Source organism: Carcharhinus amblyrhynchos, chromosome 5 (assembly GCF_965287045.1).
Source record: "Carcharhinus amblyrhynchos chromosome 5, sCarAmb.v2.hapA, whole genome shotgun sequence".
NCBI classification, from domain to species: Eukaryota; Metazoa; Chordata; class Chondrichthyes; order Carcharhiniformes; family Carcharhinidae; genus Carcharhinus; species Carcharhinus amblyrhynchos.
The window spans coordinates 104,754,739-104,775,512 of NC_137328.1; the positions used below are offsets into that span (position 1 = coordinate 104,754,739).

Here is a 20,774-nt window from a genome sequence, read left to right on the forward strand (position 1 = left end):
TCCTTGGCACTTTGTGGCAGCAGTGCTAACCACCATGCATGTTTAAATTAACTAACATTGAAATGAATGAAGGCAATGAATATTTACAAACAGCGCAATAAAATATTTACTGCTGTGAGACATCACAACTAAAATTATTTATCCTTCTTTGGTCTATAGGCACAACTCTGCTAACTTCTAAGCCGCCTTGTGCCAGTACTCTATTTGCTCACTTTTATATGGAGTTATAAGTGAGGGGTTCAGTTCAGCAAATGCCAATGCACAATTAACAATTTATATTTGTATGGACTTAATGCTGACTGCATCTCCAGGACTTGGACATAAACGAAGCAAAGTCAAAAGAAACTTTTGACAGTCATTCTGTATTGAAGGAAATCCAAAGCTAGTTTTTTGTTCAGTAAAACTCACTGCATTAGTGAGAACAAATACGTGAACCTGGACTACAAAAGCATATTGTTGACAGTTTTTGATATGACATATAAATGAATAAACTTTTGTGCGTCTAATGCATGGAAATTTGATTGTAAAATATAGCGGAAGGTAATAAAATCCCAAATCAGTGAAATATAAACAATCTGGAATTTATAAATGAGACTGAAAAGGTGACTTGACTTTTTGATTTAGTAATATACTTTTAATCAATATTACTGTTTAGAATCCTCTTGATATGGTTCACATCACAATAGGTACTGCTTAGATGACATTGAAACCATAAAGTGTTTTGGTGCAGTATAGAAATTACTTGAAGTTTTTTTTAAAAAAAGCACAAAATGTGGTCAAGTAAAGTAAGTGATTGGATTTTTTTTTAATAAACCACAATAGGAACATAGAGAAGCAATTTGCATTTTTGTAAATTGAGTGGATTTATAAATCAGTTTCAGTTGTCAGTGGGACACAGCGATTTTGACTGATTTCATGTACAACAGACTGCCTTCATTAAAACTAAAACTGTACAAAGTAAATCAGACTGCAAAGAGTATTAGTTTACCCTAATTACCACAGATTATGTCAGAAACCATCTAGTTATATACAAAATGTGGAATGTTGAACAAATGCAGCTGTTTTTAACATCATTACAGACTTGCTCAATAAAAAGGCAATGGTTCAAAATATAATCAGGAATACAGTGTTACTGCGGGGACCGAGTTAAGCACAGTGGCTACTGCTGGTTCATTTTAAATTTGTTATAATCAAGGACGTGTTCAACTATATACAAACTTTAGAAAATCCAGTCCACAAGAAACCACCTAAATAAATAAGTTACATAATAAATATGAGGGAATGTTTAAGACTTTTCAATTTATTTCTGGTTTACACACGCAGCAGAATTACACCTTTCATGTATTGGCCATCAACAAGAGATTCAACAGTTACTAAAACACTACTGGCCCTGTATCAAACCACTGACTTTGTAAACCAGCTATCACACAAAAAAATAGATAATTTTTTTCAACTTTACGTAAAAGAAGATGGAAATGAAACAGAAACTAATTGATTTAAAAATCAACCCTCTCCGTCCAGGATATGGCTTACTAAAGACAGGTGAGACTATGCTTTATTTTTGACAAGTGGCTAGCATCACATCTACTGTCCTGATCAAGTCCGATTAACAGACTTGTGGACACTGGTTGAAATTTGGCTTCAACATTGATTTCATGTAACCTGCAGAAACAATCAATTCCAGATGTACCAGGTCATTACTGCACCCAGAAATTGAAAATTGCTGAGGCAAATGTGAAAAATGAATAAGCTTTTTTAGACCCATCAAAATATAATTTGAAACCGCTTACACGATGCAAGGATTTCAAAGAGTGCTAGTTTTATGATCACCAAGTTCATGAAAGGCAATTCTAGCTTGAAACGTTTTACAAACTTCAATTCTTACCAACAGGCTATTTCATTGAAATATTTACTCTTTCCCATTACAGTATTACCACGCAGCTGAACATCATTATTCCCCCACAAGTCAAATAATTCCTTACTTATTTTTTAAAAACTGCTTCCACACTTTTGAAAACCATGCCTGAAACTATGGGTAAAAATCTTTTAAAATAGAAAGTTAGCAATCAACACAGCTTGTGACCTTGCTTCAAACTTAAAAACAAAAGAAAATCTTTGAAGTTCTCAACACACAACAAAATTTCATACAAGTTACCTCAATGGGAACGCTGCTACAGAATACCAGTGACCAAGAAGCATGAAGCTATGAGCTGCTTCAACATACAGAAAATACTCAAGCAGGGTTTTGTTTTTGCTTATGTACACAAATATTTCTGTCAAAACCCTTGGAGCAACTTTGTTGATAAATCTGGTTCCAATGTGAGGAAAATAACCTTTTAGCACCATCACGGGAGCATTGAAAGGGTTTTGTTTCAAATAATTTTTTTCAGAGTGAACGTTATAAAATAAATCAACAGATTTAATGCTTATATTTATATAGAAATCTTACAGGGATTTGAGATTTTAAAAGTTAAGCACATTACTAAATTCATAAAACCCCAGATCTTGTCTTCTAAATATACATACAGTATTGCTTCTTTGCACAGTTTGAATCTGTATTAAAAACTTAATTCTCGTTCTCCTATGGCACTTCCATTGTGATACACAAAGTTGACCAGTATGCATCAGTATTGTTAAGTATACCCATTTTTTAGTAAAGATAGAAAGGTTTGTTTTAAAATGTTGGCCAAATGTACTAGAAATGATAACAGTGTAATAAAATAACATTCTCATACAGTAATAGGCAGCATAACCACAATCCTCGCTCTTTGTAAAAACACTAAGAAACCTTTAACAATAACTGTTCTAGTAAGAATCCAGTTCACATTTCAGAACATTCTTGCAATAACACACCATCTCAGACAGACAGGTTTCATTTGCTCTCTCTTTCCCCAATCCAACTGCAAATAACAACTCCTCCATCAATGAACCGTACTATCGTACATTTACTTTGGTAACCTAGCCCCTTGATCAGTTTTACCATCGACTCCCAGCAAGGTCACTTTCTTGTATACGCTCAGGCCACTCAGCTACCCATTCGTCTAAACAATGCGCAGACATCCATTTTCCAGCTCCTGCATAACACAGCCAGAGGTTTCAGCGTTTAACAATTATACAAAGGTGATTAAAAATAAAGGCATACATCTATGGAACAGATAGCCCTGCCACCTGTCCATGAGCTAAAATCAGGCTCACTACTTAAGCCTTGTACAATTTATTTAGTAATGTATAAGATTATCCAAAAATAAAACCTAAATTCTGTACAGAAAAGCACACAGGTTTGTTCATATTAAGAGTGATTTTGATGTTTACTCTATTAATTCTTCACCCTGCAATAGTCGCTTCCATTACCTATTCCAGACCCTGCATCCACACCCCTATCATTATACAGAGTGGTTGTGCCCCTTATACCAAAGCTCTACATTGCCAATACATTACTTTACAGTCTAAACTCATCTGACCATTTTATCAGTCCTTTGATTCCCTCTCCCAACTCCCAGTAAAAAGTGATATCAGCTGCTTTTTTTTTTGCTATGGAATTACTTATTTAAAAAAAAACTGGTCACAATGGTTGATTTCTTCTTTTTCTCCATGATTCACATCATTAGGATGCAACTTCCCTCAGGATAATTAAGTCCACTGCACTCTGGAAGGTTTTTAATAGTGACACGGCTTGCCCATGCTCAATATTTACGAAACTGTATCCATTAGCCTGGAAAAGAAGCATATTTATTAATAATGCATATTTAAAAAAATGTACACACAGCAAAATTTAACCAAAGTTACAAAAAACAAAGTTCTCCACGCACGAAATTATGATTCCGCAATTTGACAAGTGAAAAAAAGAACAAGACGCAGGAATAAACCATTTGCCCTTTCGAGCCTGCTTCACTCTGTAATAAGATTATTTTGTCAGAACCATAGAACCCCAACAATACAGAAGGAGGCCATTTGGCCCATTGAGTCTGTACTGATCACAATCCCACCTAGGCCCTATTCCTGTACCCCACACATTTATGCTGCTAATTCCCTCAACACTAAGGATCAATTTAGCATGGCCAATCAATCTAACCCATATGTCTTTCAGACTGTGGGAGCAAACAGGAGCATTCAGAGGAAACCCAGACGGGGAAAACGTGCAAACCCAACACAGAGTGACCAGGACTGGAATTGAACCTGGGGTCCCTGGCACTGTGAGGCAGCAGTGCTAACCACTGTGCCACCAGGTCGCCCCCAACTCTTGCACTCCAATCCCTTTGTAATAAGGGACGGGATCTTGCACCTGCGTTCGCTGTTTTGCAGGAATGGCAGCATGGGCTCAAAACGCGGGGAGTTCTGAAAAGCGTGACTCTCGCCAGCGACACTGTGTTTTCTGATTTTGAGCTAACCTTGCTGGCTGAGTGCCAGCTCAGGAGGCAACCACAACACAGGGGCAGTACTGATTATGACTACGAGGTCCTGGCATCCTGCTCTGAGTGAGCCCAGTTCACAAGGGCAGAGGGGCGGGGTGGGTGGAGGTGGGTGTCAGGGAAGGGCAGGAACCTAATTTGAATGCACGAGGATAACATTAGCAGGCACTCACTGGATATCGAGTCCGACCAAAGATCCAGCCGGCGCCAGCGTAATGACACATCAGAACAATTTACAACAGCTCTACATAAACTCAAACCTGGCGCTGTCACCTCTGATGACAGGGATATCGGAGATGAGTGCTCAGGCGGCCATTATTTCTCAGGCAATCCAACACACAAGGGGCACCAGGGAGAATGCTGGGAACGCACACAAGTGCAGCTCGGGGCCAGGGGTGAGGGTTATGGTCACAACTGGGGGAAAGGGAGGGGGGTGGGTGTGTGTGTGTGCGTGCGTGCGTGGGGTGCTGATATTGGGCTGCCTCTTGCTCTGAGGGGATGCGCTGGTTACCAAGCGGGCATCACTTCTCGGCTCCTCCATGCTGGGTTAGTGTTCCGACAGTAGCTGAGTAAGTGCTTTTCCTGGCTGGAAGGCAGCCACGACACAGAGGCTGCACAGGGTCTGACTACGAGATCCTGCTTTAGGGGAGATCAGACTGCAAAGCCTGATGAGGAGCTAACCTACATCAGGAGGCAGAAAGACCCTCATTTGGGGGAGGCTGCATGCAACGAAACCTACAACACTCACTCTCAATGGTATCAGGCTAGTGGGGATTACTGGACAGGAAGTTCAAGTCCACTTCTCTGTGAACCCTGAGTGTCAGGTCCAGCAGTGAAAGTGTGTAGGTTGTTCTCTTGCAAGGTTGCTTAACTGCACAGCATTGAAGAGCCAGGAGAATGAGACTGCCCTCTAGGGAACTGTTTGAGAAACCAATTGTAAACTTCTTGATGAGCTGTGTTTCATCAAGATGAGAGCGAACAATTGACGAATCTTGGAGGAGTCTGGCATGCCTGTTTAACACTCAGAGCTAGATCTAAGTGCATAGTCTGGGGACAAAAGTTAATCCTTTGGAATATCATGCCCCAAAATGTATTTGTGTCTATCAATTCAAACCTTAGCAGTACACAGCTCACACTGTGGAGAACCGCCCGGCAAGGTAGAATGGTGACAGCCGGCACTATTCGCCCTGTTCAATATCAGGACTGGCACAATTTTTGAGGTGCAGCATCAGGATGCAAAGCTTGGTGTCATGCATTCTGTTGGATGCACTTCAGCGCTGTGCAGGGTAGGGATATGTTCATTAGCATAGGTTGGGGAGGTGGGGGACGACAAATGTGTAAGTCAGATGTCATGAGACAACATAGGCTCAACACCATTCATCCTGGATGTGGCTGTAGTCACAGTAAGAAGGTTAAAGTCCAACCAGTTTAAAGTTTAACCAGTTTAACCTGGTGTTGTGAGACTTCTTACGGTGTTTACCCCAGTCCGATGCCAGCATCTCCATATCCATACACATTTTGGCTGTAGTGTCAGAGGGGATGTTGAGAGGCAGAGCAGAAATTTACACAGGTAATGGGAAGCACTGGGGTGGAGGTCACAGACACTGAGCATTGAGGATTAGGGCTCTGTGACAAACCCTCTGCATTCATGGGAGTGTTTTCACTCCGTGTATGATTCATGTGAATCATGAGCCTGCTGAGTGAGCTTTTCTACTGATCGGGATTAATCAGCAGCAGAGACAGCGATGTGTTGCTTACATGGCTAGGGCCACACACAAAGGAACAGCGTTGGGTAATGTGGCAGCCAAAAATCATCCAGCTACTTTCCAGTTACTACTTTCAGCTGTTTGAGCTACAGTGCTGGAGAAGACTGCATCTGTCTGGGGGACAGTGGATCTCTCTACCACATAAAGGAAGAGCTCACACCACATGGAACTGGATGACACCCAATTCCTCTGGCCCTTAAACTTGCAGCTGCTCTGAACTTGTATGCTCGCAGTTCATTCCAGTGCAGCACAGGAGACATTTGTGGCAACTGTCAGTCAAGCCACTCACATATGTATCAGGGAGGTGACTGATGCCCTCCGTGCCAGGGCTGAACTGTTTAACAACTTTGATCAGGTGAGCCAGGACACCAAGGTCAAGGACTTCATCCACCTAGTACGGGTGCCCCAGCTGCAAGATCTGATAGACTGCACCCACATGGATCTTAAGTCACCATTGGCACCATATGGTGCTATTCAGAAACCACAAGAATTCCATTCCCTTAATATCCAACTCATCTGTGACTACACAACACACTTCACACAGGCATATGCCCATTTCCCAGGGAGCGTCCATGACATCTTCGGCCGCTCTGAAATCCCAGCTATCTTTGAGGGACAGGTGGATACATTAGTCTCAGAGCCCTCATAAATTACTGATATTGATTATAAATCGCTGAGGCCCAGGCATGAATCTATGCAATACTCTACTGGTTACAGTCTGCCAACTCAACATTGAACCATCGATTTACTGGTTCTCCATTATCTTCCCTAATAGTTATAGCCTCAAATAACCAACACAATTGTCACAAATGATTTCCTTTTCATAGATCTATGTTCACTCGCTCTAATCATTTATGATTTCTAACAGTACCACGTAACAGGTTCTTGCCCCCCCCCCCCCCTTCCCCCCACCCAACAAATGATTCCAAAATTTGTTCCCTCCATCTTGTCTTGCAACCAGGACCAATCTCATGAGAATTTATGCTTCAATATCATGCTCCACTACAGAGCTGAAAGGCCAGCTCCAACAGGAACTTGGCTCTGCTGTTAGCAGAATCCCCAACTCAGAAAATTTTCACCTTCTGGGGGGATTTCAATTCATGAGTGGGTGTGGGCCATGAGGCATGGCCCTCCTTTCACAGACATCTTGGCCTGGGAAAGATAAATGTGAATGGACCGAACTTTGTTGCTACCATCAGCTTTGTGTAACTAAAACTTTTCAGAACAAACCCTGCCACATGATGGTCCTGGTTCAGGATACCGGCAGCAGCTCAGCATTCTGATCATCAGATGTGACTCTCTGAACAGCATTCTCAACAGTCACAGTTACCACAATGCTGACTGTGATACAGATCACTCCCTAGTGTGTGCCAGGGTTAGGATGCAACCCCTGAAGATTTCTCCGTTCGAAGCGGAAGTGTCATTCTCATATCAATGTCAGCTATACAGATCCCATACTTCAGCTGATCCTCATATCAACATCAGGGAGATTAAAACCAACACACTGTTCCTGGACTTGACTGAACGAGCAATCTCTGCTATTCCCACATGAAGCACAGAAGTGAAATGGAACATACTTCGGACACCATCCACAATTCTGCACTCTCAGCACATGGGAAGCAAGAATAGAAAAATGCTGACACTGCAAGGCCAGCATCAGTGCAATGTTAGCCGTCATTGAAGCAAGTGGTCTGCTCTCATTAATTACAAGAGAGATCCAAGGAAGAAGATAATAAATGTACCAATAGCCACTCAAATTAAAGTCCTACAGGTTTAGGCAATGCGTCAATGTCTACTTGTTACAATTCTGCCAGAATATCTAGATTCCTTGGATACCAGGGGATGTCAGGGGCATGTATTCAACAAAGAAAACAGTTCCACTGCTATCAAAGGCAGGGGGAGATCATCAATGACTGCAATAAACAGAGAGATGGGTGGAACATTAATTTGAGTTCTACTCCAGGGAGAACACTATCACAGAGGAAGCTTGAGGCATTGTAGGAAACCTGTTTGTCTCAGCAGAGCTGGATACCGAACCTACAGCAGTGGAATTTAGCAAATCTGTTCACTCACTTGCCATGGGCAAAGTTCTAGGTGCTGACGCTATCCCACCTGAACACATCAAGTACGGGAAACCTTCTCTATCTTTGGTACTTGGAGAGGCCAGTGGTCCAGGATATGCAAGGTGCAACTATCGGGGCATCTTCCTGTTGAACATTGTGGGAGAAGTATTTAGCCTCAGCTGCCGTCACCAGACTGCAGATCCTCGCTGAACACATCTACCCTGAGTGTAGTTTCAAAGTGGAAGATCCAGAGTTGACAAGTTCTCAATCTGGCAGCTGCAACAGAAACGCTGTGAACAAAGGACACCACAATATATTGCCTCGCTGATCTCATCAACCATGTGAGAGAGGCAATCGATTTAAATTGCTGGAGAAAGTTGGCTCCCCACCAAAACTGCTGTGATGGGGAAACTGGGACGGAGGAGGTTCGCTCCCAGGTAGGGGAGGACCGCAGGCAGTATGGGAGGGAGGTTAGACAGGCGGTGGAGATGGGAAATGCCCAGACTGAGGGGCTGAAGTGTATATATTTTAATGCAAGGAGTGTAGTGAATAAGGTAGATGAGCTTAGGGCGTGGATTGCTCTTTGGGATTGTGATGTGGTGGCCATTACGGAGACTTGGATGTCTCAGGGACAGGACTGGGTACTTCAGGTGCCAGGCTTCAGGTGCTTCAGGAAGGACAGGGAGGGTGGCAGAAGGGGTGGTGGAGTGGCACTGTTGATCAGGGACAGTGTCATGGCTGCAGAGAAAGATGATGTTGTGGAGGGATTGTCTACAGAATCTCTGTGGGTGGAAGTTACAAACAGCAAAGGGGCGAAAACTTTGCTGGGTGTATTCTATAGGCCGCCCAATAGTGACAGGGAAGTTGAAGTGCAAATAGGGAAACAGATTCTGGAGAGATGTTTTAGTAACAGAGTTGTCGTGATGGGAGACTTCAATTTCCCAAACATCGACTGGAATATCCCTAGGGTAAGGGGTTTGGATGGGGAGGAGTTTGTTAGGTGTGTTCAGGAAGGTTTCCTGACACAGTATGTGGATAAGCCTACGAGGGGAGAGGCTGTACTTGACCTGGTACTGGCGAATGAACCAGGGCAGGTGATGGATCTTTCGGTCGGAGAGCATCTTGGAAATGGTGACCATAATTCTATCTCCTTCACAATTGCATTGGAACGAGATAGGATCAGGCAGGCTAGGAAGGTGTTTGTCTGGGGTAAGGGGAGATACGAAGAAGTCAGGAAGTTACTTGGACAAATAAACTGGAAGGAGGCGTTCTTAGGGAAAAGTACTGAAGGAAGGTGGCAGATATTCAAGGAATGTGTGTCTGGAGCTCTGAATGACAACGTTCCGATGAGACAAGGGGGTTTTGGTAGGTTGCGGGAACCGTGGTGCACAAAGGCTGTGTTGAACCTAGTCAGGAAGAAAAGGAAGGTGTACAAGAGGTTCAGGGAATTAGGAGAGGTTAAAGATCTTGAGGAGTATAAGGACTGTAGGAAGGAACTTAAAAGGGAAATTAGGAGAGCCAGAAGGGGTCATGAGAAGACCTTGGCGGGTAAGATTAAGGAGAATCCCAAGGCCTTCTATAAATATGTGAAAGGTAAAAGGATAAGAAGAGAAGGGATAGGACCTATAAAAGGTGAGGGGGGAAAGGTTTGTGTGGAACCAGAAGAAATGGCAGAGGTGCTTAACGAGTACTTCGCCTCAGTATTCACAGTGGAAGCTGATCTGGGAGATTTTGTTATGGATTTGCAGCAGATGGAAAAGATTGAGTACGTGAATATTAAGGAGGAGGATGTGTTGGAACTTTTGAATTCTATCAAGGTAGATAAGTCGCCTGGACCAGATGGGATGTACCCCAGGATACTGTGGGAGGCGAGGGAAGAGATTGCAGAGCCCCTGGCGATGATCTTTGCATCGTCAATGGAGATGGGAGGGGTTCCGGGGGATTGGAGGACTGCGGATGTAGTTCCTATTTTCAAGAAAGGGAACAGAGATAGCCCGGGAAATTACCGACCGGTGAGTCTGACCTCTGTGGTTGGTAAGCTGATGGAGAGGCTTCTGAGGGACAAGATTTACGAACATTTGGAGAGGTTTGACATGATCAGGAATAGTCAGCATGGATTTGTCAAGGGCAGGTCGTGCCTTACAAGCCTAGTTGAGTTCTTCGATAATGTGACTGAACACATTGACGAAGGAAGTGCCGTGAACGTAGTGTACATGGACTTCAGCAAGGCGTTTGATAAGGTCCCCCATGCAAGACTTCTTGAGAAGGTGAGAGGGCATGGGATCCAAGGGCATTTGGCCTTGTGGATTCAGAACTGGCTTGCCTGCAGAAGGCAGAGAGTGGTTGTGGATGGGGCTTTTTCTGAATGGAGGTCAGTCACCAGCGGAGTGCCTCAAGGATCTGTTCTGGGACCCTTGTTGTTTGTCATTTTCATAAATGACCTGGATGAGGAAGTGGAGGGATGGGTAAGTAAGTTCGCTGATGACACTAAGGTCGGTGGCGTTGTGGATGGTCTGGAAGGATGGCAAAAGTTGCAGCAGGACATAGATAGGATGCAGGACTGGGCGGAGAAGTGGCAGATGGACTTCAACGCGGATAAATGTGTAGTCGTCCATTTTGGCAGAACCAACGGGATGAACGAGTACACTATCAAGGGCAGAAGTCTGAGTAGTGTTGAAGAGCAGAAGGATCTTGGGGTCCGGGTCCACAGGACTCTTAAATCGGCTTCGCAGGTGGAGGAGGTGGTCAAGAAGGCGTATGGTGTACTGGCCTTCATTAATCGAGGGATTGAGTTTAGGAGTCGGGAGGTAATGCTGCAACTTTATAAGACCCTTGTCAGGCCTCATTTAGAGTATTGTGCGCAGTTCTGGTCGCCTCACTATAGGAAAGATGTAGAAGCTATTGAGAGGGTAGAGAGGAGATTTACAAGGATGTTGCCTGGACTGGGAGGCATGCCTTATGAAGTTAGGTTGAGGGAGCTGGGACTCTTTTCCCTGGAGAGACGTAGGTTGAGAGGAGACCTGATAGAAGTTTACAAAATGTTGAGAGGAATAGATAGGGTGGACTCTCAGAGGCTATTTCCCCGGGTTGAAATGGTTGCTACGAGAGGACACAGATTTAAGGTGCAGGGAGGGAAGTTCAGAAGTGATGTTAGGGGTAAGTTTTTCACTCAGAGGGTGGTGAGTGAATGGAATCGGCTGCCGTCAGTGGTGGTGGAGGCGAACTCGCTGGGGTCTTTTAAAAGACTTCTGGATGAGTATATGGGGTTTAATGAGATTGAGGGTTATAGATAGGTCTGTAGGTTGGTAGGTGTTGATGTGATCGGCGCAACTCGTGGGCCGAAGGGCCTGTTTGTGCTGTAGTGTTCTATTCCCATGACAACATGATAGGTAAGGTCAGTGATGAGGGGGGAAACATTGGAACTGTTTGAAATCCATGATGGTGTCAAATAGGGTTGTGTCTGGCACTGATACTCTTTGGTATATTCTTCCCTTTGCTATCATCATATACCTTCAGGTCATTTACAAAGGGTATCCACTGACCTACCAGAACTGACTGCCTTGGTTAGTGAGATCCAAGATAAGTGCTCATTAGAGTTACACTGATACTGCACCAGCTTTCCATACTGAATAATACCTTCAGCAGCAAATGCCTGTAGAGTTTGGTTTGACCATTAACATCAGAATGACAAATAGCATGGTCCAGGGTGTTGCCAATGCTGGTAGATGGCAGCTTGCCAATGTGACGCTGGAGGCGGTTGATAGCTTCACATTATCTAGGCCTCACAATCTCCAATCAGTTACTTGACGTTTAAATCAACATGGGCACTGCAAAAGCTGCAGCTGTCGTGTCCAAACTGAGTAAAAGAGTGAAACAACAGCAACCTAATCAAGATCAAAATGCTCAGTTACAAAGCCTGTGACCTCAAGCGCACTCTTCAATAGTGAGGCGCAGACAACTCTTGCTAGGCAGAAAAATGAGTAGTTTCCACCTTTGCTGTGTCAGACATATCCTTGGCATCTCTTGGTAGGACAAGATCATTAATACAGAGGTCCTGGAGTGTGCCAACTCCACCAAGATGCACTCATAGCTAAGCCAATGACAACTGTGCAAGGTCATTCATCAGATGGCTGGCAGCAGTATACCCAAAGACTTTCTGTAGGTGATGGCCACAACCTCCTGGGTAACATTATCACTTCACTGAATTCTAAAATGCTTCCAATCCTCAAGCTTACTCTTTTTCTGGCAGTGCCATCTTCTAACTTATCTTGATTGGATTATTACATCCTTCCTCAGATAAGGGGACGAAAACTGCACATAATAGCCCAGGTGGGGCTTCACCAAGGCCCTGTATAAGTGTACAGGACATCCCTGCTCCTGTACCTGAGCATTGAGCTAGCAACAATGGATGAAGCTATCATAAGAACATAAGAAATAGGAGCAGGAGTAGGCCATCTAGCCCTTCGAGCCTGCCCCGCCATTCAATAAGATCATGGCTGATCTGTTGTGGCTCAGTTCCACTTTCCCGCCCTCTCCCCATAACCCTTAATCCCCTCTCTTATCAAGAACCCATCAACCCGCGTCTTAAAAATATTTAGCGAGGCAGCCTCCACCACTTCAACGGGCAGAGAATTCCAGAGATTCACCACCCTTTGAGTGAAGAAGTTCCTCCTCACGGTACAGCAGTAAAAGGTAACCTGCTATTGATAGAGAGTAAACGATTTTGAGCTGTTTTCTTTAAGGCAAGAAATATTAACCAATGAGCAAAACTTAAATATCTGGAGCACATGCATGACAGCATGCGTGATCAGTGAATTCAAGAGAAAGAGATTGAGTGCTTGAGATAGCAGGAGAAAACAAGCAAGACAGAGCACAATTCTTTAAGACAATGTGGAGATCAGAGAATCAAATGACCTTAACAAGAAATTACCTGAACTATTTTATCTCCAGGCTGCAACAGTTTTGAAGCAGGTCCTTCTGGTTGAACTCTAGTCACAAATATACCCTAAATAATGAATAAAGTGTCAAAAAGTGTAAAACATGTTTTTCAATGTATACAACTTGGAACACGTCGGGGTAATTCCAATTGAAACAAGGTTCAGTGATTTTCTACTAAAATCTACTGTAATTACTTAAACTACTAAGTGTTAACATGTGGTTAGCTCAAGATTTATTTTCCTTTCAAATGGCTGAAGTTCAGTTGAAGTAATAAGATAGTTAAATACTCACGTTATCATCAGGTCTGAAGGGATTCCCTCGACCTCCAATACCTCCAGATATACTGAAACCCAGCTCAGGATTCTTATCTATTCTAACATGCATCTGGAAAACAGGACAAAGGAAACCACTTTCAATTAAATGGAGATAGTTTGCTGTTACTTAAACTGACGTCCGTAATTTAAACTGGGAGGGGAACAAAAAAAAACAAAAAAAGGAGATTAAAATCCTTTTCATCATTTGTACCTTCGGGATTTGAGCACATGTCTCGCCTGCACACTGGGAATGAAAGCATGCAGTTCTCCAAAAGATAATCCTAATTACAGTGCACTCTCAACACAGTTCCCACTGGACAGAACATTTCAAGCGCATGGGTTTCCACAATCTTCATAAATATTTCTAAAGCAAATTTTACTGACTGGCATTTGTACAGTTTATGTTAAATTGTTTAACTGTTAGCACTTTCAGCTCCACATAGTAATCTGTGGACTCAGAGTAGGACTCTCTTAGTCTATGATCCAGACTAAGAGAGAGTGGAGTCGAAAAGGTATGCCCTTTAGATGAGATTTCAAAACAAGGCTCTGCCTACAATAGTTCAGACGGATTTCATAGAAATCCATTTTCATCAATATTTCTACTTCAATCACAAACATCAAGCACACAGATTTGGCCATCCATCACACTGCTTACCAACACATTTTTCTACACTACTACACTCCGAAAACAAATTATTAGCAGTTATCAGATTAGAAAAGGAAGCTAGCCATGAGGAGCTGAGAATAGCTTTGGATTGGATCCTGGAGAATGAAGCAGTCAATTAAGGGACAGGGTAAATAAAGTAAAAATAGGGCGGATTTTTGTTAATTTCAAAGTGAAATGGAAGATCTTTTCTGTAGTTTCTAGTCTAAGTTGCCTATTGAATATTGTTAGGACAATGTTGCTTTTAGTTTGCTTTTCATTTCATTGTATGGTTCTTCAAGTTTGAAATTCTGGAAGAACTGGAAATTAAAGTACCTTTTTACAAGTTAACATTCTCTGTAGAAATTATAACAAAGTCAAGGAGAGAAAAAAATGGGAGAAATATTAGGCATACGAGGAGAAAGATCATATAATTAATTCTTACCTCTTGCTGTACAATATCACGACCCTGTCTCATCAGATGGCTTGTTGTTGCCCCCTGTGTTGGACAGTATGCTGGTTGATGCGATACTTTTAGCATTAAATAATCAATCAGCTGCTCCCGAGAAGGATGTCTCCCAACAGTTACTTGGGACATTGTGTGATGTGGTTGGCTGCAGTTCATCGGAACTCTTGAAGACTGGTACATCTGGCCGTTTGTCAAAGGCACCTGAGTAGCAAAGTAGCAATGAAAACCTCAAAACATTTACTTCAAAACTTATAAGATGGATTTTACTGTCCTGCCCGCTGTGGGAATTGGAACGGGTGATGGGCGGACTATGGAAAGGTCTGTTGACCTTGGGTGGGATTTTCTGGTTTCGAGGCTGGAAAATCCCACCCATAGTTTTGAAACATTTCTGAGTGTGATTGTGATCCTGTTTCTGAGATTTTTCAGAAGCGACCACTCAGCCAATCTATCTTCCTTCATCATCTTGGATCTCTTTGGGGCCCAATCTGTGCCATCTCCATCTTTTTCTACCTTGAATCATATTTCATAACTCAAGAACAGATACAATCCCCTGCTGAAATCTTCAATTTCATATTTATTGCACTCGATGGCAGTTCCCTAGGGCACGTCAACTTTACAGGGCCAGGTTACGCCTATTTATCAATTTGTGAACAAAATCCAGAACAAGTATTTAAAATATATAAATGAAGTCTGATGGCATTGCTCTCTTTCACTTGTGGAAAACATGCTCCTGCTCCACTCTCTTGAAAGTGACAGACTGAATTAGGGACTCAAAGGTGTAGAAGATTGTGAAAATGAAATCATTCCAATCAAGTGACACTGAGTGCACCAGTACACTGGATGAATTTGTTCCACCAAGATTAATTCAATACTCTGAATGCAGTCTGCTGTAAAAAATTACATAACTTTTTCCTCCAAAAAAAACAAAACACCAAAAAAAATCAGGACATTAAAAATGTAATTACAACTGGCACATGGGTATATTTAATAGCTGGTGTCAATTTAGAAAAAAACAAAATCTCATTTTCCAAAATCATCTTTTGCCACAAAAAGTAGACATGAATAATTTATACACTGAACACCTCCCAAAACACACTGGGTAAAGATGATACGTGCCTCAGCTGTACACACCAGCTGCTTACAGTTTCGCAGACAAGGTGACAGTAACGGTGTTCCTCAACAGATGTTCAGGGTGGGGGTGCCGGCAGGAGAAAAGAGTTTATTTTTTCAGCAGATATATTTTTACAGATGCAAAGATCTGAAAGCTGGTTAAGGAATACCTTCAGGGACAGAACATGCAGCAAGTTATAAAATATTATGAAATGAAAAAGCAAGACAGGCTGACACACAGAGAATAGTTATTCCAAAGCCAATCATTTAAAATATTTCTATTTCCTCGGCTTCACTCTGGGAGCTTCTGATACCAAAAGAACAAATATTTTTGTACCCAGGTTACAGAGTCATTTTAAAATTGCTGCTTCCACCACAAGCAGCATGGTGGCACAGTGGTCAGCACTGTTGCCTCACAGCACCAGAGACCCATGTTCGATTCCTGGCTTGGGTCACTGTGTGGAGTTTGCATGTTCACTCTGTGGCTGCATGGGTTTCCTCGGGTGCTCCAGGAATCTGGAATACAGACCCGTCATCATTTTTCAAGGGTTTCCAAGTCAACCTGGCTCGGTGAAAATCCAAGGCAATGTCTTGAACATATAAACAAGGAACAGGGGTTGGCCATTCAACTTCTTGAGCCCGATCTGACATTTAATGCGATCATGGCCGATTGGATAGTAACCTTAAGTCTGCACGCTGGCTATCCCCAAGAACGTATCACTCCCTTGTTCACCAAGGATCTCTCCACCACTGTCTAAAAATATCCAATGACTCTCTTCCAGAAAAGCCAGTGGGAGCAGGATGCTCAGTTAATTCAGCTGATGCAGAGGTTTCCATTAAGAGCAAAGAGCGGAGAGACTTGGTCTTTTCAACAGTGAAAATTAATACCTGGAGGTAATTTATAGCGTGTTGGAAAAGCATAAATGGATGGGAAAGGTCAAATTTTAAATTAAATAACTAGTAGTACAAGGGATAGATATTCCAATTAATAAAAGAAAAGCTTAGATTAATATTAGAGCAACTTTGAGTGGATAAACTAGGATGGTCTTCTACATTAGCAACTGCCTTGTGATATAATCAAGTTTAAAGTCGAGAAACAGCTGATAGGAGTTAGGCTAGCAAGTGGTTAAGAACTCACCACTAGAGAGGAATAGTTAAGTTTTAGGAAGAGGGCTCTCAATAGAGACAAAGCAGCGAACTCTTGAGGATGTGAAGATGTCTAATAGGTACACAGATTTCTGGGTACTCATTATGCTGACAAGGATGGTAACTCAGATGGAGGGAAATTAAGGGCAGGTAGGTACGAGCAACAAATGCTGGCTCTGCCAGTGATGGTCACATCTCAGGAAAGGATGTCATACAATCACAGTGACAGCGTAGAGAATGATCAACTTAACATAAGCTAGGTCTGTTCAAAAGTCTGATGGCAGCAGGGAACAAGCTGTTCTTGAGTTGGTTGGTACATATCCTCAGACTTTTGTATCTTTTTCCTGACGGAAGAAGGTGGAAGCGAGAACGTCCGGGGTGCATGGGGTCCTTAATTATGCTGGCTGCTTTGCCGAGGCAGTGGGAAGTGTAGATAGTGTCGATGAACGGGAGGCTGGTTTGTGAGATGGATTGGGTTATATTCACGACTTTTTGTAATTTCTTGCAGTCTTGGCCAGAGCAGGAGCCATACCAAGCTGTGATACAACCAGAAAGAATGCTTTCTATGGTGCATCTGTTAAAGTTGGAGAGAGTTGTAGCTGACATACCAAATTTCCTTCATCTTCTGAAAAAGTAGAAGCATTGATAAGTTTTCTTAACTATATTGTTGGCATGTGGGGGACCAGGACAGGTTGTTGGCGATTTGCCCACTTATAAACTTGAAGCTCTCAACCTTTTCTACTTCGGCCCCATTGATGTAGACAGGGGCATGTTCTCCACTATGTTTCCTGCAGTCGATGACAATCTCCACTGTTTTGTTGACATTGAGGGAAAGATTATTGTCGTCACACCAGTTCACTAGATTCTCTATCTCTTTCCTGTACTCTGTCTCGACATTGTTTGTGATCCCGACCCAGTATGTTGGTGTCATCAGCAAACTAGAAAATTGCGTTGGAGGGGAATTTGGCCACACAGGCACAGGTGCATAAGGAGTATAGTAAGGGGCTGAGGTACACAACCATTTAAACCTGGTGTTGAGGATAATCGTGGAGGAGGTGTTGTTGCCTATCCTTACTGATTGTGGTCTGTGGGTTAGGAAGTTCAGGATCCCGTCGCAGAGGGAGGAGCTGAGCTCCAGGCCACTGAGTTTGGAGATGAGTTTTGTAGGAATAACAGTGTTAAAGGCTGAGCCGTGGTTGATAAAATAGGACTCTGACATAGGTTTCTTTGTTATCATGATGTTCCAGGATTGAGTGCAGGACCAGGAAGATGGAGATTGTTGTGGACCTGTTGCAGCAGTTGGTGAACTGTAGTGGATTCAGGCAATCTGGGATGCCAGAATTGACTCGTGCCATGACTAACCTTTCAAAGTATTTCATAATGATGGATGAATGTTTGTAAGTTAATTTTCAATTAAAGCTGTGCTGCTGCTGTCAGTGTTGCTTCACAGTTCAAATCTGTTTGCTGATGTAGGAACAGCTAGCTGACGTTTTGTCCATGGTTCTGGTTTTGCATTGACATCTGTTCTGCAATGCATTAGGATGTGCATATTTTGCAGTCATTACCTTTTCAACTTGATCAGAAGTGAAATCCACTGTAAATAGGTCAAATTTCATTCTACAGCAAGGACTTTTATCAATTAAATAATAAGCAGCATTGATATCTGTTACCATGCGTGACTTAATTACTCAACTAGATAAGTGTATAAAGGGAAATTGATGTGAACAGCTTCAATGCTTTTTTTGGTTCAGTGGCATTCCACTGGTGAGGAACTATGAGGCTAATGCATCTCAGGCAATACAAAATTACAAGATATACTTGCAGAACTAAAATCAGAGTTTCTATTGAAAGCTAATACCCGATTTTAAAAAAAAACCTGCACCTTTTATGACAAAACAGAAATCTTGATCAAGATCTGCCTAATTTAAGTGGGAAAATTAGGAAATTTTTTTAATTTCGCAATTAATGATCAAATGTGGTTAATCAGAAAAGTAAAACTGCAGCACAACTAGGCAATGAATATGTTGCAGGGTTGTGCCTCATTATCCTGAACTGAACTGGAATGTAAAACAATGCCACTGCTGTCATTAATGGTATCCGTTACACACCAAAGATATATTTTCAATCTGTATCAAAAATGCTGTAACAAAATTAAAACAGGCACACAGCATGGAAAATGTGTACACTGTAGAATATTAAAAAGGGTAACAACCTTCCGTTGAATTATGCTGTAAAATACTCTTAACACTGATCACTTGTAGAACACTTACTTTTCTAATGCTGTCTGGAGGAATATCCTTCATAACATGTGTGCCAGCTGAGTAACCCTGCTGCCCAATGCTGAAGACATCATCTTGACTTGGGTCCCCGATACTGTTACCTTGTGATGGATACTATGATGAAAATGGGCAAACATCAACCACTTCGGACAATGATCATAAAAGAACTCATAAAATGATGGTCGGTTTTCATTTTAAAAAATACTCAAAATTCTACTTGAAGAAAATGTTTAAAGCTTATGTTCAGCAAAAACGAAGTTTGTTCCCGTTGCGTCATTCGAAAAAGAGCAAGATTAGAACAATTGGGCCTCTCGGATTAGAATAATTTTCAACCCATGTGTAAATCAAGTGTTCAGGAGCTTAGTTTCATTAATTTGACAAAAGCTAAGCAAGCAACAAAAGCCTGGGCTGAATTAGAGTTCCATTTCAAATACATTAAATAATTTTGAACTGAATCACACAGCAACAGCACATTGACAATAAACAAGGAATGGGACAGGAAGGTATTCTACAAAACACTTTCATAAAGTCTCCACTGATACTGTTTAAAAATGGAGGAATCATCAAGCTAAGACAGACATTAGGAGTTTTTTTTAAAATCAGCAAGTTGCTAAGATTTTGCAACTCTTCCTCAAAGGTGTTGGAAGCAGAGTCTTTTAATATTTTTAAGGCAAAGGATTCTTCATAAGCAAGGGGATGGAAGGTTATTAGGGATAGGTGGGAATGCTGAGTTGAGGTTGCAACCAGATCAGCCACGATCTTACTGAATGGCAGAGCAAACTCAAGTGGCTGAGTGGCCCACTCTTTCTTCCAAATTTGTACACTCATTCATTTGTTTGTCTCTACATGTCTTTATGAAGTAATTCTACAGCAAACTTAAACGTTTTAGCTTCACGGACAAACAGGTCAAAAGAAATAAGAATTTTAAAGATGTGAACACTGTGAATATTATTGAAAGGAGCGTCAGCATTCCCAATGACATCATTTCGGAATGGGGCTGTTTCCTTTACATATAGTAACTTGGAAAGTTCAGGTTGTCTCTCTGCTGACTTGAATCACTTCTGCTAGGGCAGCAACATGGATCTTGCGTTGGGCCCCACCTCCTGCTGGATACAGGGCATATCAACCAGATTTTGCCCACGTGATTGCTATTCAATGATCCCACTGGAGCACGTATGTATGCGGACATTAAGCGAGTTTGACTACAATGAAACCACCTCCCTCCCCTTGACAGGACAGTCATCCTAGGCACTCTGCCCAAGCTTAAACATAAAGAACAGCCATTGATGTGAGACAACAGACAGCTGCCACACCAACAGAGTTCTAATTCACTTTGAATCACATGTTCTTGTGAGAAGTGGGGAAATGGAATAATACGGGGGAGGGGCGGGGGGGTGTTACTTAACCTCAAGATCTTTCGACGATGTATAATGAACGCTATAAATTTGCAAAGTACTTTATATATTGTGTTAAGATCTGGAAATGCACGGAGCTGTGGATTTACCTGCTCTAATAACGAATTTTCACGTACAACCACAGAGAGTGGAGAAGAACTTTTAGTTCCATGTAACCTGATGACTGACATTCAATATAAAAACTGATTACTTGTAGCTAAGATTGCTCAAGTACTTGCTACA

At 42.2% G+C, this 20,774-nt stretch overlaps 1 protein-coding gene across 2 annotated transcripts in view; it reads right to left on the reverse strand.

Moving 5' to 3' along the window:
* Positions 1-786: 786 nt before the first annotated feature.
* erbin (erbb2 interacting protein) overlaps positions 787-20,774 on the reverse strand; it is a 242,877-nt gene continuing 222,889 nt past the window's right edge. For both annotated transcript variants that reach the window (XM_080189380.1, XM_080189379.1), the window contains 5 exons: positions 19,129-19,251; positions 14,579-14,803; positions 13,468-13,560; positions 13,169-13,243; positions 787-3,712 (listed from right to left, as the gene is read on the reverse strand). In XM_080189380.1, coding sequence (XP_080045506.1) covers positions 3,605-3,712; positions 13,169-13,243; positions 13,468-13,560; positions 14,579-14,803; positions 19,129-19,251 — 624 coding nt within the window. In that variant the 3' untranslated portion in view covers positions 787-3,604. The remainder of the gene's footprint in view (positions 3,713-13,168; positions 13,244-13,467; positions 13,561-14,578; positions 14,804-19,128; positions 19,252-20,774) is intronic.